The sequence below is a fragment of the Sarcophilus harrisii genome, chromosome 4 (assembly GCF_902635505.1).
Source record: "Sarcophilus harrisii chromosome 4, mSarHar1.11, whole genome shotgun sequence".
In the NCBI taxonomy this organism is placed as follows: Eukaryota; Metazoa; Chordata; class Mammalia; order Dasyuromorphia; family Dasyuridae; genus Sarcophilus; species Sarcophilus harrisii.
In genome coordinates, this window is record NC_045429.1 from 302781988 (window position 1) to 302799659 (window position 17672).

General features: G+C 36.1%; 1 protein-coding gene across 1 annotated transcript in view; it reads left to right on the forward strand.

Annotated features, from left to right (window-relative positions):
* Positions 1–16889, forward strand: part of C1QTNF1 (C1q and TNF related 1) — a 34439-nt gene extending 17550 nt beyond the window's left edge. Inside the window, exons 3-5 of the mRNA XM_023502650.2 lie at positions 11625–11817; positions 15141–15286; positions 16145–16889. Coding sequence (XP_023358418.1) covers positions 11636–11817; positions 15141–15286; positions 16145–16695 — 879 coding nt within the window. The 5' untranslated portion in view covers positions 11625–11635 and the 3' untranslated portion in view covers positions 16696–16889. The remainder of the gene's footprint in view (positions 1–11624; positions 11818–15140; positions 15287–16144) is intronic.
* Positions 16890–17672: the final 783 nt, after the last annotated feature.

Genomic DNA, 17672 nt, shown 5'->3' on the forward strand with positions numbered 1-17672 from the left:
TTTCTAAAGATGGAGAATTTTTTTGAAATGGTGAGAGGAAGGGGCAGCTAGGTAATGCAGTGGATAGAGCACCAGCCCTGAAGGCAGGATAGACCTGAGTTCAAATCTGACCTCAGACACTTAACACTTCCTAGCTATGTGACCCTGGACAAGTCACTTAACCCCAATTGCCTCAGCAAAAAAAAAAAAAAAAAAAAAAAAAATAGTGGGAGGAAGATTCAGAGAGTGAAGGTAACTTCAAAACCTCAGCGTCTTAGCTTTACTGGTGAACCAGGAACTTATTGGTGAAACAGGAACATATGGGGACATACACACAAAATGTAGATATATGCACATGTATGTATGAATATGTGTTGTATATGTATATGATTGTATTTATGTTTATGGGAGTCACCAGATGGCACTGGTGAGCAAGACAGATTGACTTGTCAATCATCTTCTGAGCTAAAAGAGCTCGCTGGGTATGCTCAGGCAAATCATTCCCTCCTTTCCTGTTTGTGGACCTTTCCTACTGCTTATTTTTTCCCCCAGGACCTAGCTTTCTCCTCCTAAGTAATTTGTGGGATCATGCTTAATTTTCAAACTCCATGTGCCAAATATCTGCTGCCAGAAAAAAAAAAAAAGGGAAAAAAAGGAAAATGCCTGTATTTTTCTCACTCACAGCTTGGGGTTAGTATCAGCATACATTTTAAAACTGTCAGACTTTTCCAGGCTTGCAGCAGTCTAGTTCTAAGTCTCCATCAAGGGTAAGCTGGAGGCAAATCTTGTTAAATTTTCAGTGTGAGCATTTATACTTCAGAAATAAGCAAATGCTACCAATCTGGGTTTCACTTAATCGTTCGATTGATTATCTAGACTTAAGAAAGTGATGGAGAAAATGTTGTTAAACTTAAAAGTGTGTCCCTTGTACATTCCTCCAGAGAACTAGTTGTTAAAAACCACTGGTCCTCACATTTTACCTTACTGGTTCTGTCCCTATGTCTATCATCCACATGTTTGAATCAAATATTTGTCATTTTAAAGGAGAGAATACTTCCCTTTACAATCTCTTTTGTAAATCATTAAATAAAACACATAATGAGCTTAGCATTTCTACTGTTCAACAGGGTAGATAGGTAGGTTAAAAAAAAACTGGTAGATAAAATCTAAACTGGAAATAATGATGGTAGGCAGATAAAATCTAAACTAGAAATAATAGATATGAAACAAACAAAAATGTACTTGGACTAGAAAAAAAGATAAATAATTGAACTAGAAAGGTAAAAGGGGTAGTTCTGACCAATCAGCAAGCTCTTATCTTTCTAAGTCTACAAGTTCTGATGACGCTCTTTTTATTGGTATCTCTTCGACAGGTCAAATATATTTCTCTTGTTGTGACAGCTTCCTTCTTCATTCTACTCACCTATTTGCTGTGGCTTTCATTTTCATCCATCCACAAGTCCTTTCCAGGAAGGTCAGCATTAGTGGTACTTTGGGTAGTCTACCCGTAAAGTTAAATCAAAAGCTTTCCCGAGCTTAGGAAACCCTAATGATAGAAACAAAACAAAGCAATGACAAAAAACCCTGTCTGTTCCTGGCACCCTAGTTCCATGACCAAGCCCTTTGGAATAACTCAAAAGTTATATAGTTATATAGCATTACAGATAATTATATATTATAGTTATATTATATATTACATAATATATATATATATAGTTATGTAGCGGCAGAATTAAATATTAAATGGCTTTCTGGAGAGGTGAATAAATATCATTCATCAACTAAAAGCTGCTCTTTCTCTCTTCACCTTCTTCAGTTTGGCAAATGAACAATTAGTGTGATTAATGAATTCTCTGGGGAAAAAGGAAAGAACGACTGAAAGATTTTCCCTCCTCTTAATTTAGAATATAATAATGTAGTTGTTCCTTAACCATTGAGGTTACCTTTTCTCTTTCCCTCAAATCTGAATTCAAGAGAACTCTTGAAGCATAAGAAAAAGTAAGATTTTTAGTGTGGGAATTTTCATTAATGTTCAAGTTAGGTGGGTAGACTTGGGGACTAAGGCTTGCTGAGTTAACCAGAGCTTCATTAGTGCAAAATTTACTGGATAGTTACATATCAAGGAGATATCCAGAGTCAGTAGAGTCTAACTGAAAGGTAGGTATCGTTAGGCTATTGTCTATATGCCAATCCTATTTTTGTGTTAACATCAGTTAAATGTTGAATGGGCAGGAGGAAAACTACATGCCACTAAAAGAAAAAAAATCACTTAGTGACCATGTTCTTCACTGGAGAAAGATCATATTCTTGGAAATGATGACATAATGTTCTCTTTTTTGTAGATATTCATACATCCAAAGGTGTATTGTTACTTTGGAACTTTGGAAGGATGAGTATCCCTCAAATGAATTGGAATGGATTCAAACCCCATGGGAGCACTCCTTTTGAAAAAATCTTGAGAGTCTGTGGAAAATTCTTTTCAATATTTCCCTAATGACAAATCTATATTTTTTGAAGTTCTATTTAGAGAAACCATAATGAATAGTAGAAAGAGCATTCAGAAATTTCATTTTATACCAGCAAGTAGGCAATGATAACAAAATATGGAGATAGCAGAATAGTTAGAGGGGCTATGGGAAGACAGGCACATGAATAAGCAGTTAGTGAAGTTGTGCCATTCCAGAAAACAATCTGGAATCCTGTGAAAAATATGACAAAATTATTTGTACTCTTTGGTCCAGCTATTGGGCCCATAGCTTAGAGGTTAAGAGAAAAAACCAAAACAAAACAACAGAAAAATATTGCAATATTTTTTGTGGTAGTCAAAAAGCTAAAAAAGTAGATGCCTTTAAGGGATGGCTAAACAAATATTGTATGTAAATTTAATAGAATTATTATTTAATAAGAAACAACAAATATGAGGAATTTAAAGAAACCTGGAAAGATTTGGGTGAACTAATAAAAAATGAAATAAGTAGAACCAAGAGAATAATAAATATAATGACCACAATAATAAAAAGAATAATAGACTTAAAATATATCTGAATTCAAATCAACTTAATTACCAAGCAACTCCAGAGGACTTGAAGCATCCTTTCTATGCCTCACTCTACCACCTTACACTGAAATGCAGTTTGGAGGTGATTGCTATTACTTGCTCAGGATTCTAGGGTTAACTCTCAAGGACTGTACAGCTAGCACTGTTGTTACTTAGTCAAACCCTCCCACTTGAGGATCCTTCAATTATACCTAGCCAACAAGACCTAATTAGCTATTAGCAAATATTTTCACTGAGAAATTAGAGCAAGAAGAGTTGATACAAAATATTTTCCCCAAACATTGGGACACACTTTCCCATAAATGCTCATAATGTCCATGGGGAGAGTTGACTCAGTCTTAAAGCATAATCAAAATGAGGCACACATGTGGAGAACACATGTAAGAATGGGGTACCTCCCAACTTCTGGCCCAAAAGTACTTTTCTCCCCTTGTTGAGTTCTCATGAAGATTCTCTTAAGTGTAACTCTCTTGTTAGATTCCCAGGATTAGTGACTTTCTAGAAGCCATAGCTGGAACTTCTCTCTGCAATGAAAAGCTATATTCCTTGAAGCTGCTGCCATCCCTGGGGATCTTGCTATCTGTTGTAGGTACTTCTACTGCTGTCTGTCATCAGTGGACAATGCTACTGCTACCATTCATATTGGACCCCTGGATTTCCCAAACACACAAGGTCCGTGGACTATTCCATTTCGCAGTGTTCTTTTACCTAAGATCAGGAAAGAACAAACAAAAAGACAGAGGTAGCCATGAGCTCACTTCTACCAAAGCCAAGTGGAAGTCAGGGCAACTACTTGTCCAGTAACCTGATCTCAGAGGTAATTCAAAATAGTCCCACCCCATCAAAAGAATGAAGTCACAACTGGTCACTATATTGATCAGAATTGTGATGTCTTTTGTTGTAGTAGTTTGGTGAAGTATAAAGAGTTTTGCCTTTGGAATCAGAATTTGGGCTGGAATCTGGTCCATCACTACATCAATTGATCAGTAAAGATTTATTAAGCATCTACTAGGTATCAGGCACTCTGCTAAGCATTAGGGATATAAAAAGAGGCAAAAGACGGTATCTTCCCTCAAGAAGCTGACAATCTAAATGGGGGAAATAACATGCAAACAAATATATACAAAGCAAGCTATTTATAAAATAAATAGGAAATATGTAACAGGGAAAAATCATGAGAAGTAAGAGGAGGTAGAGAAGGCTTTTTGTAGAAAAGTTTAGTGGGAACTTAAAGGACTCAGTAGTTGGAATGGAAGAAGGAGACTTTTTCAGGCATGAAGAATAGCCAGAGAGAATGCTTCAGACCAAGATACGGGAGTGCCTTGTTCATGGAACTGCCAGGAAGCCAGTGTTACCAAAGCTAAGATTATGTCAGAGAGTAAGTTGCAAGAAAACTGGAAACATAGGAGGAGACTTGATTTTGATGCCAAACAGAACATTTTGTATTTGTTCCTGGAGACAGTTGGAAGTCTTTAAGTCCAAAGTTGGACTTTATCGATTAGATAGAAGTAAGTGCAACATGATGGGACTTGGAAAAATCTCTTTAGTGGCTGAATGGAGGATGGATTGGAGTGGGTAAAAGAGTATCCTTTTTGCTTACATATAAATGATAAATGCATGCAAAAAGTACAATACTATATCCATTAAGTTGTTTCTTGTTTGAGGGACACTGCCTTATTTGTAAGACAAAAACTCATCCTGAGCTCAGTAAAGAGTCAATCCTTTCCTAGCTGAAGTTGCCAGTTTTACCTAATGCTCTAAGCTGCCTTTGTCTCATCCATTGCTCAAGTATCCCCAAGGAAGTGATATTCTAGAATCTTATTAATTTCTTTACATATATAATGAAAATAACTTCCAACAATCAGAGAATCCTTCTTACACAATATTTTAAAATGTCAGAACTAATGTCAGAATCATTGGAAAAATGAAAACTCTGGAAAATACAATTCATTTGAATAAACTGATGGAAACAATCTTGCAGCAAGTGATACAATAAAATGATTTTTTAAAATCATGCATGAAGAAATTAAAGCTACCTACAGTCAGGTGAAAAAATGCTCTAAATCACTACTGATTAGAGAAATACTAATTAAAACAATTCTGAGATACCACCTCCTACCTATCGGATTGGCTAATAGGACAGAAAAAGGAAAAGATAAACACTGAAGAAGCAGTAGGGGAAATTGGAACACTGATACTTTGTAGATAGAATTGTGAACTGATAAAGTCTGTATCCCAAAGAGATCATTAAAAGGAGAAAGAACCTATATATACAAAAATCTTTATAGCAACTCTTTTTGTGGTGACAAAGAACTGGAAATTGAGGGAATGTCTATCAATTGGGGAATGGCTAAACAAATTGCAGTATTTTAATTTAACAAAATACTATTGGTTTATAAGAAATGATGAGCAGGTGGATTTCAGAAAAACCTAGAAAGGCTTATATGAACTGATGCTGACTGAAGTGAACAGAACCAGAGAACATTGTATACAATAACAGCAACATTGTGCAAAGATCAACTATGAGAGACTTAACTTCTCAGCAATTTGATGATCCAAGAAAATTCCAAGAGACTCAATATGGGAAAATGAAAAAGAGAAAGAGAAAGAACTATGGCATCTGAATGCAGATTGAAGATACTATTTTCACTTTTTTTATTGTTTTCTGTTTTGTTCTTTCTTGTTGTTTTTTCCCTTTTGTTCTGGATCTTCTTTCACAACAAGACTAATGTGAAAATATATTTAACATAATTGTATATATATTATTTTTAATCAGATTACTTGCTGTTTTGAGGAGAGAGGGAAAGGAAAAAGGGAGAAAAATTTAGAGCTCAAACTCTTACAAAGATGAATGTTGAAAACTATCTTTACATGTGATTGGAAAAAATAAAATACTATTAAGTTAAAAAAAATCATGCCTATGACCTTTACAAATTTTCCTTCTTCATTGTCCTCTTGATAAAACTTACTTTTTCCCTAAAGTTTTGGATGGGGAATAGAAGAGATTTGTGATCCATTGCTATTTTCATGATATAATAGTGAACAAATTACATAGAACAATAATTTTTATATGATTTCCTTATGTAACAGCAATAGTCATGTGTGTCTGTGACTCCAAACTTTGACTAGATCCAACTGGATTTAGCTGGTTTTGACATTTTTAGTGAGTTCTCTGCCAGTTGATTACTGGGACTTACTTCCATACAAATGCATTTCATTTGTTGTGTTTTTAGTTCTGTGGTTTTAAAGAATTGGTATTATTCAAAGGATGTAAAAGCTATAGTTCTTAAAGAGCATAATTCATGACTGTTAGAGGTAATGCCGTGACTATTAGTGTTTCAAGCACGCAACGAAATAAGATCAGTTACATCAAAGCACAAACAAAGCTATTAACAACAAAAACAGTTCCAAGAACCCAACAAGCTATTATTAGATGAAATAGTCTAACTGATCTTCAGGAAAGAAGTAAAGACCTTAGGAGGTTACCTAGAACTTTAAGGGGTTATTATTGATTCTTCTATAGTGAGGCTTAGATTTCTTGAAGTTGGAAAAACAATGAGAATGCCAGAAACAATTTATTTCAACAGCCATGAAGGAGGCTGAAATAGGTACTGTGAAGCACTTAAGTCCTGATCAGACATTGAAGATGTGAACATCATTCACTACATCCCCAGCCATTGGCAGTCATCCTGACTTTTTGTCTTGCCATTAGACTTTATGACTTTAGACCAACAGGATGACTTCAGAAAGGCCTGGAGAGACTTACACGAACTGATGCTGAGTGAAATGAGCAGGACCAGGAGATCATTATATACTTCAACAACAATACTATATGATGACCTGTTCTGATGGACCAGGCCATCCTCAGCAACGAGATCAACCAAATCATTTCCAAAGGAGCAGTAATGAACTGAACCAGCTATGCCCAGAAAAAGAACTCTGGGAGATGACTAAAAACCATTACATTGAATTCCCAATCCCTATATTTATGCACACCTGCATTTTTGATTTCCTTCACAAGCTAATTGTACAATATTTCAGAGTCTGATTCTTTTTGTACAGCAAAATAACGTTTTGGTCATGTATACTTATTGTGTATCTAATTTATATTTTAATATATTTAACATCTACTGGTCATCCTGCCATCTAGGGGAGGGGGTTGGGGGGGTAAGAGGTGAAAAATTGGAACAAGAGGTTTGGCAGTTGTTAATGCTGTAAAGTTACCCATGTAAATAAAAATCCTGTAAATAAAAGGCTATTAAAAAAATAAAAAAAAATCCAGAAAAAAAATAAATTTTTGCATGCCAAGTTTGTTTCCAAAAAAAAAAAAAAAAAGACTTTATGACTTTAGAAGAGAGATAGATTTTGCACAACTCTGTCTCACTTAAATCCAATTCACTCATGAGTCAAAATATCACCTGTGATGTCATTGGTCCTCTTCAAAAATGACGGACAAACAACTATTGCTATGAAGAAAGAATTGTTTATTATGGAAAAGATGATACCAAAAATGGAATAATAATGCTTCTCAAAGGTAATTTTTACTGCTAGAACTCACTTTTTCATTGAAGATCATATGAAAATAGATGACCCTGTACAGTTTGTGACATTATTAGACATCCACCCCCAAAATAGGTGACTTTTTGTTTCCAGTGGTCCTATCAGTCTTGCCCTCACTGAGGAAATGATGAACTGATAAATATATTGATATGTTGAATAAAATAATTGTTGTAGAATTATAGGAATTACCCCAAAGAGATAAAGTACTACAGAACACATTTTTGCACCATGCTACAAAAAGGGTAAGAAATTAAAAGGAGAGACAGACAGACAGACAGAGACAGACACAGACACAGACACAGACAGAAAGAAGATAGAGGAGAAATTTGCTTCAATGATATGGAAACTCACCTCATTTAAACCACATTAAAAATTTGTATGAGTAGAGCCTAGCTCAAGAGAGTTCCCTTGTATTTTCAATCTGATATTAGAATGGAATGAGACACCATTCAATAGTTAGCAAAAGGAAAATTACTTAGCCATAGCAGGACAAGGATATTCAACAAGATTATACATTGAGGACACACAAGTTGATTCATCTGAATGAAGCTACCCTGCCTCTAAATTGCTCATGGTGGTCCACTAACCAAACATCAGAAAGCACCTGGAGTTCCTTGGAGTTGTTTTGTACTTGGGTAACCTACAAGTGTTGTTAATAGCTCAAATCTTTAATTATCTGAGAATCTTGTCTAAAAGAATAGTTTCAATACCTTTTTTTTTTTTTTTTTTTTTTTTTAGTTTCAATACCTTTTGAGGAAAAAAAAAAACTTGTTTAACTTGTATGAAGGAAAGGGGTTAGGATATAACTCCCACCACAAAACCTTTGGCTTATAATTAAAGCTAGACTTGAGAAAACAGACTGTTCATCAAAGGTATGCTTAATATCCAAAGGAATGTATTGTCTTGTGATAAAAATATATCATAAACTTGTGAACTCAATACCAAATTGTGTAAAACAAGGGACCGCAGCAAAAGCAGAATATATTGCATATCAGAAGATTTTTTTAAAGATGTAACAATATTATAAGATTTGTTGTAAAAGTAAATTAAAAAGTAATTTAATCATTTTGCTTTGTCACAGTTAACTTTTACACCACAGTAACTGGTTTTGTGACTTTGGACAAATCACTTTCTAGACTTCAATTTCTATACCCCTAAAACAATGAAGTTAGCAATTAATATCCCTTCCAGCTGTAAGAGCTTAGGAATCTATAAGTAAAGCCGATTCTGATAACCTGGAATTCATCAGAGATGACAGATCATTCTGACCACTGTGAGATACTAATCCCAAGGTTTAGTGTATATAAGCATCAGGGTTTTAGTTTCATACCACAGGATTCTATCCAAGTTGACATTGTCCAAAGAGCCTTGAAATGCCTAGTTTTGAATGGTGAAAAGATATATGAAATTTTTCTTATTTTAAATTCAAGAATTGCCCTGTCACCGATAATTCAGCAAATGTTCTACAGCTTCTTTCAAGAATGAATATTTTGAGATTTTGTTAAAGATTTTAAGATCTAATGCTTTTTAAGAAAGCAGATATGAGAGGGAAATGAAGGTTGAATTAGAGTGGTATCATCTTAAGGAGGTAGAAATACTCTTTCTAAATTAGATATTTTAGAAGGTATATTAAATAATTTCCTAGAGAACTATTTTAGTTAATATACCTACTTTCTTAACCACCTAATTTACTGGGGAGGGACAATGGGAGAAAATAATCCAGTATCACATAGATGATTTAACCACTTCAATGATTACAAAATCACTTGGGAGTTTTCTCCTTTTCTAAGTGGGTCCAGTAATAACAGTTCACATTTATATAGTCCTGAATAGCTCACATAACACTTTGAGTTACCTTGGTCCAGGGAGAGCCCTCCTTTCCATAAGAACTGTGGCTTTGGATTCACAAGTACTTACATTTCAATTTTAAGAGAGAAGGCTTTTCTCACATTCTCTGGCTCATTGCACTCATGCCAGAGTGTCACAGAAAATCTCTTAAATGAAACTTATGTATGGCTCATGTCTAGAGTCTCTATTAAATTAAAGAAATGAATTGGATCCTTTCTAGAAGAAATACACAATATATAAAGTAGATATCAGATATAGGGTAACATTTATTTCCTTTTCCACAAAATAAATGCTTAAAATTCAAAAACCATATTAACAAAAATTACATGAAAGAATAACCTATTATCTATTGTTCCTGAGAGTTAAAGGCAACTTTGTAAAGCTACTCAAAAGATATTTCACATTCACCTTAGATTTGAGTCTGAGCAACTCAAAAGTCCATACTTCCTGACAAAATATAGCATGGCTTCAATATTTTTAGTCTTTTCTGCTACAGAATTTTCTTGGTAGCTATCATTTTTTTCCTCTGAGAATATGTAGAGGGAATCACAATCTACTACATTGTCAAATCCAAAATTCTCAGCTTCCCAAAGTTACTGACAAGACTGTAAATGATCCTTTCTCAAAGTTGTCCTTTAGTGACCTGGGCTCAGGGAAAGAAATACAAAAAGGAAGAGGCAGCTAGAAACATCAAGTCCAATTTCAGGCTCATCTAAACAAGCCCATGTTCTTACTACTATATGCTGTTATCATTGCATGCCACATATATGAATATTATGGAATATTATTGTTCTGTAAGAAATGACCAACAGGATGATTTCAGAAAGGCCTGAAGAGACTTACACAAACTGATGCTGAGTGAAATGAGCAGGACCAGGAGATCATTATATACTTCAACAACAATACTATATGATGACCAGTTCTGATGGACCTGGCCATCCTCAGCAATGAGATCAACCAAATCATTTCCAATGGAGCAGTAATGAACTGAACCAGCTACGCCCAGAGAAAGAACTATGGGTGATGACTAAACACCATTACATTGAATTCCCAATCCCTATATTTATGCCCACCTGCATTTTTGATTTCCTTCACAAGCTAATTGTACAATATTTCAGAGTCTGATTCTTTTTGTACAGCAAAATAACGTTTTGGTCATGTATACTTATTGTGTATCTAATTTATATTTTAATATATTTAACATCTACTGGTCATCCTGCCATCTGGGGGAGGGGGTGGGGAGAAGGAGGGGAAAAATTGGAACAAGAGGTTTGGCAATTGTTAATGCTGTAAAGTTACCCATGCATATAACCTGTAAATAAAAGGCTATTAAATAAAATAAAATAAAATAAAAAATCATTGTATGCCACGGGGAAGGGGAGGGAACCTCTCTCTGATGAAAATACAAGGGATAGCCAAAAAGAGCAGAAGGCAGAATTTTTTTAAAAATTACTCTTAAAGTTCTAGTGAGGACAACTATTCCTGGCTCAGATGTCAATCATCATTCAATCACAGGGACATATAAAGACTACTATGAACTGCTTGTTAACCATGTCCTTCAGCACTGGGCAAGAACATGTCTGTCCATAGAGCCATGCATGCCTAGTCCCAGTTCAACAAATTGGAGGGTTCTCTTAGTATTCCTCTTTATATTCACAGCCCTTTGAGTTGGTGAAGCAAGAATTGTTATCTCCATTTTACAGATAAGGAAACCATAACTCAGAAAGTTGAAGTAGTTTGCTATTAGTGCAACTAGTGACTCATGGAGCAGTGTTTCAAATCTCAACCATTTGGCTCCTGATTTAGTGTTCATTCCATCATATTTGGCTTCCTCTAAACAACTGATTGTCTAATAATTGGAATAACAATGGTTAATGGAGTTTAAATATGAATTTCCATATGTTTCATTCTTCAAGGTCTTGGAAAAGTTACTGTTCTTGTGCTGGGGCAGTGAATGTTACTTTAAGAAATGAGCCAGTCAGTTCTCATCTCTCAAGTCTCAGACAGATGGGCCCAAGTCCCAGGTTGTGGATCCTATCATTATAGTTTATAAGATCAAAATAAGTTCTGGCAGAGACATTTCCCCATAGCTATGGATAAGGGGAGGCCATCTCAGTTATTGTTTCATCTGCTATGGTTTGACTCTCTAACTTTTCCTGTGTGTCTCTTTCTACCCTAGAGCAAGAAAAAATGATTGGTTCCTACAAATTCGGATTCATTTTTGGATCCTGTCTGCTGCTGACTCTCATCTGGTGTGACATAGCATTGGGCAGGGTATCACAAAAGCAGCAACCTCAGAAGGACCAGGAGGAAACTCAGGAAGAGTTTAAGATGGAAGCCACACCATCACCATTGCCAGATCACATTGAAAAGTGAGACATTTAAGGCACTGGTATAAAACATGGGAATTGGGTTATGTGAGCCATTTGTCTTGGTGGTGTGATGTAATGAAAAAAGTTCTGTATTTGTAATCAATGGACTTAGATTCAAATCCTGATTTTCTTACTGCCTACCTTATAATTTTGGGAGTTATTTATTATCTAGGAATCTCACTTTCTTCCTTTGTAAAATAAGAGGAATTGAACTGCATTGATCTATATGAGCTCTTACAATTTAAAAATCCTATGATTTTATGAACATGAGCTTTTAATCACTGGTTTTAATGAACTTGATGCTGGATCTCCCAGCTTCACAGGCTTATCACTTAATGATTATGTCTAAAGTCCTTGGCTAACAAGACAGGATTTTTGGATTCTAAGCCTAGCTTTTCTGCTAGATTGCAATCTTCAAAACATTCTGCTTAATGACTCAATTTCCTTATCTTGAAAGTGAATAATCCTTTAGTCTGGACAAACATTTCCCAGTACAGAAATTTCCTTTGACGAAGATCAGCATGTTTTCTTAGAGTTGCCAGAGATACTAAAATGTTAAGTGATTTGCCCAGATTTTCTGTGTCAGATTTGAACATAGGGCTTTCTGACTTCATTGTATTATAATTATCTATATAAATTCATGTTTTTCTCTACTTTTGGAGTGTAAGCTCATTGAGAGCATGAACTTTGCCTTATTTATATTTTCAGTGCCTATCTACTACAGAAACTTAACAAATGGTTGAGTTCATTTAAAAAAAAAAAGTGAATGGTCTCCTTCCTAGCTTTCTTCTACATATAAAGGAATGAGATTAATCCTGACTTTCATCTGGTGTGATACAGCATTGGGCAGGACATCACAAAAGCAACAACTTCAGAAGGAACAGGCAGAGATTCACTAATAACTACTACTAATTTATTTGTATGAATTTGGTCAAGACACTTAACTTTTCAGTGACTCAGTTTCCTCCTCTGTAGAGAAGGTTGGTTGACCTTTAAGATCTTTTTTAGTTCTGAATGCTATGATTCAAGTGGAGAAGGATTATAGGATACATCATAGAATCATATATTTAGGACTAGCAGTTCTGGCCCAACACTTTCATTTTGCAGATGAGGAAATTAAGGCCCAAATTGTTACTTGCCTAACTTTGCACAAGTAGTGTGGAGGGAGGAGAAATTTAGAAGCCAGGTCCTCTTACTCCAAATCTTGTGTTTTTTTCCCCACTGGACCACATTGTCTCCTCTTGTTCTCCACAGCAAGATCAGAAAAGGAAAAACTTAGGATTTACTGCCTCTTGTGTTGGATGTGTAAACTTCAACCTCTCTGTGATAAAGTACATTGAGTTCCTTGTAAGAAAAAAAAAAGCCTATGTGGAAATTGTTACCTCATTTCTTTTACCTCTTAATTATCTTGCGAACTGAGCTCACTTGTTTCTTAGCTCTGTTTTGAGGACATAGGAAAGGGATATGAGCTGGGTTCAGAGTGAAGTAGCAGAATAGAACTATATGGACAACCTCTGGATTTAATTTTCTATCTTAAAAAAAAATCTAGAATTAAGATAGGCTGAGTCTTTAAATGCAATGCATCTGACAAGTTGGGTAACTTTGGGTAGATTACTTCATTTGAATGAGTCTTATGTAATTCTAGTCTAAAATTTTAAGCCTAATGAGAACACCCCGTCTGTGCAAAATCAGCTATGATTCAGAGCTCCTAGTCAAATACCTTTCTTGACTCAAGAAATCTGTACAATTCAACAGGAAACCACTAGGTGGTAGCATGAAACTGTTGCCTTATAGGTGATCCTAGTGATTTTCTGGCTCAAGATGTAAACATTATAATACAATATAGAAGGTTAGACCTGGGCATTGTCTTGCAGATAATTTAAAAAAGAAACAACCTTCTTATGGGACACATGAGGAACCAAGTCAAGGATGTATTTTATTTTATATTTGATTATAACTTTCCATATAAATAAGCCAAATGCAAGGTGCTCTATTCTACTTAGATTTATCGTGTTAATGAAAGGCAATGTATTATAATGGATTAAGTTAGAATCAAGAAAAACAGGATTTAAAATACAGCCTCTAAAACTATCTAACTGAGCCTTATGTAACTCCAGCTAGATTGTTGGCAGCTAGGTGGCACATTGGATAGAGACTTGGTCTGGATTTACTTAGACCTAAGTTCAAATCCAACTGCAGACATATACTAGCTATCTAACTGGGTAAGTCACTTCACTCTTTTTGCCTTATTTCCCTCATCTGTAAAACTAATTGGAGAAGTAATGTCAAACTATTCCAGTATTGGCAAGACCCTAAATCTGATCACAAATAGTTGGATGTGATTGAAACAATTCAACAACAACAGTCAGGCTGAATGTAGTTGCAATGAATCTGATAAGCTTTACGTTATACATGGGATGTGATCTGTGCTGGTGCTTGGATAAGATCACAAGTCCTTATTGATGGCCATGTTCATAATGATTGTTGTTGTGCTGCTAATAGTGTGGTATACTGGTAAGAGCATCAGATGTCAAGTCAAAAGCCCTGGTTTCAACATCCATACTGCCACTCAGTATCTCTTTGACTTTAGATCAGGCACCTTATCTCTCAAGGACTCAGTTTCCTCAATCCTTAAAATGAGGAGGTTGTGCTAGATCATCCCTTAAGACTTTTTCCAGTTCCAAACAGATTCATTTTCATCTTTCTAGTTATATCACCTAGAAAAGTGTCTGACAAAATTAGATACTTAATGAATGCTTGTAGATGAGCTGATGAGACCTGATCTCTTTACATGCTGACCCATCATTGGTGTAAAAAACCCCTAGACAACCTTGCATCTTTCATTCATTTTCTTCTAATTAACAAAGTTTAGGACAATATCTTGCATAGTAATAAATAGATGCTTGATGATCATTTGTTGAATGTGTTTGGTTAAAAAGGGTAAAACCTCCCTTCTGAACATATGGGGGAAGTATTGAGGGAAAGCAGGGTGGTGTGCAAAAAAATTGGTACTACTTCAGCATGGAAGCTAAGAGAGCGAACAGCTGTTAACATTATATTTTAAAAGTTCACAGATTTAGAGCTGAAAGGGACCTTAGAATCATCTAATTCAACTCTCTTTTTCATAGCAGAAGAAATCAAGGTCTTGAGAAATTAAGTAAAAGTTAAACTAGGCAAAGCTAGGACATGATTCCAGATTCTCTGACTCAAAATCCAGTTCTCCTTCCACATTCCTGTGGGAGTTATTCAGTAAAATGATTAAAAGAGATTATTCCTTTGTTAGAAGGTCTTATTTTCTTTTCTGTAATCCTTTTTTCATTCAGGGTTGAAGATCACCATGAAAAGAACAATCCCAGCCTGGAAGAACAGTCCTCTGCCTCTCAGTGTTTCCGCTGTTGTGACTCAGGCATCCCCATGTACCAGCCAATGCCAATGCCAATGCCCCAGATCAATATCACTATATTAAAAGGTCAGGGAGATGGTCTTGTTCTTTGAACACTTCAAAAATGAGTATAGGAGGGATTACACCCCATATCTAAGACTGAATACTCTATTTAAAAGGGAAATAAATTCTTCTGGGGCAGTTTGGACTACAAGGCCATAGTGATTTTTTGCCTAGAAGAGAAAGAAGAAAACTTCTGCTCCCTTTTGAGACTCTAGGCAAGGTTGTGAATACTTTTTTTTAGGATGTGGGTCAGGAGATGAATCCTCAGGATAATATATAGATCAGAATAGCAAGGTGTAGAGACAATTTGGGTCTCTTCTACCTATACTTGCATTCTTGACTGCAAGTTTCTTTGTTCTTTGTTTTGAGGTTTGGTGCTCCCCAGCCTGTTTTCTGAAATGCCACCTGAACGCCACAATACTGCGAGCATCAGATAACCTTGCACAACACTGCAAAATCTTACTGGGAACACATGTGACCTGGATTTTGTGGTGAGGAGGCTGGATCCTGGAGCTCCGACATCTGCAATTAATTCGCTTAAAGTGAGCCATGGGCTTGGTCACTGAAACTGCTGCTTTTGGACAAACCCATATTATCCCTTTTTCCTTGCCAGGGCTTTCAAGAAAAAAAAAAAATTGTTGGTTCTGGATCAAAATAGAAAGTTCCTTGGGGTTGTTGGATTGTTTGGGAATCAAATCATCTCTGTGCTCAGGATATGAAAAATAAAAATGGGATAGACAGAATAGAAGTTAGGATTGAAGAATTAATCTGGGAACCTGGATGCTGAAAGTATGAGGGAAGACAGAGTGAAGTCTGTTTCCTGGGATGATAACAGAAGGGTGAACCACTTAATGCCATGTTTTTTTTTTATATCCCTTTTAGGTGAAAAGGGTGACAGAGGAGAGCGGGGCCTCCAAGGGAAATTTGGCAAAACAGGATCAATAGGTGCCAGGGGCCATGTTGGACCAAAGGGACAAAAGGGCACAATGGGGGCTCCTGGTGACCGATGTAAGAACCACTATGCTGCCTTCTCAGTGGGACGGAAGAAGCCCTTGCACAGCAATGATTATTATCAGACGCTGATTTTTGACATGGAATTTGTCAACCTCTACAGTCATTTCAACATGTTCACAGGTAAATTCTATTGCTACGTGCCTGGAATCTACTTCTTCAGCCTCAATGTGCACACCTGGAACCAGAAGGAGACCTATCTCCACATCATGAAGAATGATGCTGAAGTGGTGATACTCTATGCCCAGGTGAGCGACCGAAGCATCATGCAGAGTCAAAGCTTGATGTTGGAGCTTCAAGAACAAGATGAAGTCTGGGTGCGGCTCTTCAAGGGGGAGCGGGAGAATGCCATCTTCAGTGATGAGTTTGACACCTACATAACCTTTACTGGGTATCTGATCAAACACAATGCTGAGCCATAAGCCTCAGCTTCTTTCTCAGCTCCAGAAGATGACTATAATCTTTTATATTTCCATGACCATCACCTTCCCTCTTTGATATCCAAGCACCAGGCTGAATCCCTCCTAAAATACCACTCTCCTCCTGGATTGCTGCTTCCACTCCATCTACATTCCACAGGATTCTCATTAAATGAAAAATGTTATCTATTCCTAAATTTGTAATGCCCTTTTGTGTAACTTTGGAAATTTCTTCAATTATCAGAGAAGGGAACATGTGAGAAGGAAGGATTGGGGATATCCTGCTTCTAACAGGATACAAATCCCTTAATAGCTTAGTAATATAGCTGAATTTCCCAGAAAAAAAAATTTCCATTCCCATTACTGGATCTAATAAGGAAACATTTAAAGAGTTACTAAACAGAGCAAAGTAAATCATGGAAAATAAGAGAAGTAATCATTTTATCTTCCCACTGAATGAAGTTCTACCCCAGATAAAATTGCTTTTAGCACATAGTTCTAGAAAAATTCTTTACAGCTCCCAGGACTACTGGTATTTGGATCATAGGAAAGTTGGGGAAAGAGTTGTTATAAGGATAGATCAATTTCTACTGGCTTCATTACCAAGCCTTCCTTATGAATTAACTGGATTGACTTTTCCCCCTCTTATACCTTTTTAAGGACTCTGCCAGGATAGAAAGTGTCACTGTGAAAGCAAAAAAGTTATGTCCAAAGAGTACCTACAACCTTGTCTGCTATGAGGAATGTGTAGGTAGGAAAGTCCCTCCAAAATTGCGAGCTCAAATGACACAATTGGTGTCCACATGGTGGCAGCTATTCCTTTGCCTAGCTGTCATCTAGAATAACTTGTTATTAAAAGAACCAAGCTAAGTCTGACTTGGCTTCTCTTTATTGGGGCAGATGAGTGTAGGAACTAATGAATAACTTCAAAAAGAAACAAGCTAAGTCATTTTAGTTGCCTTCCTGGTTGTTTACTGATA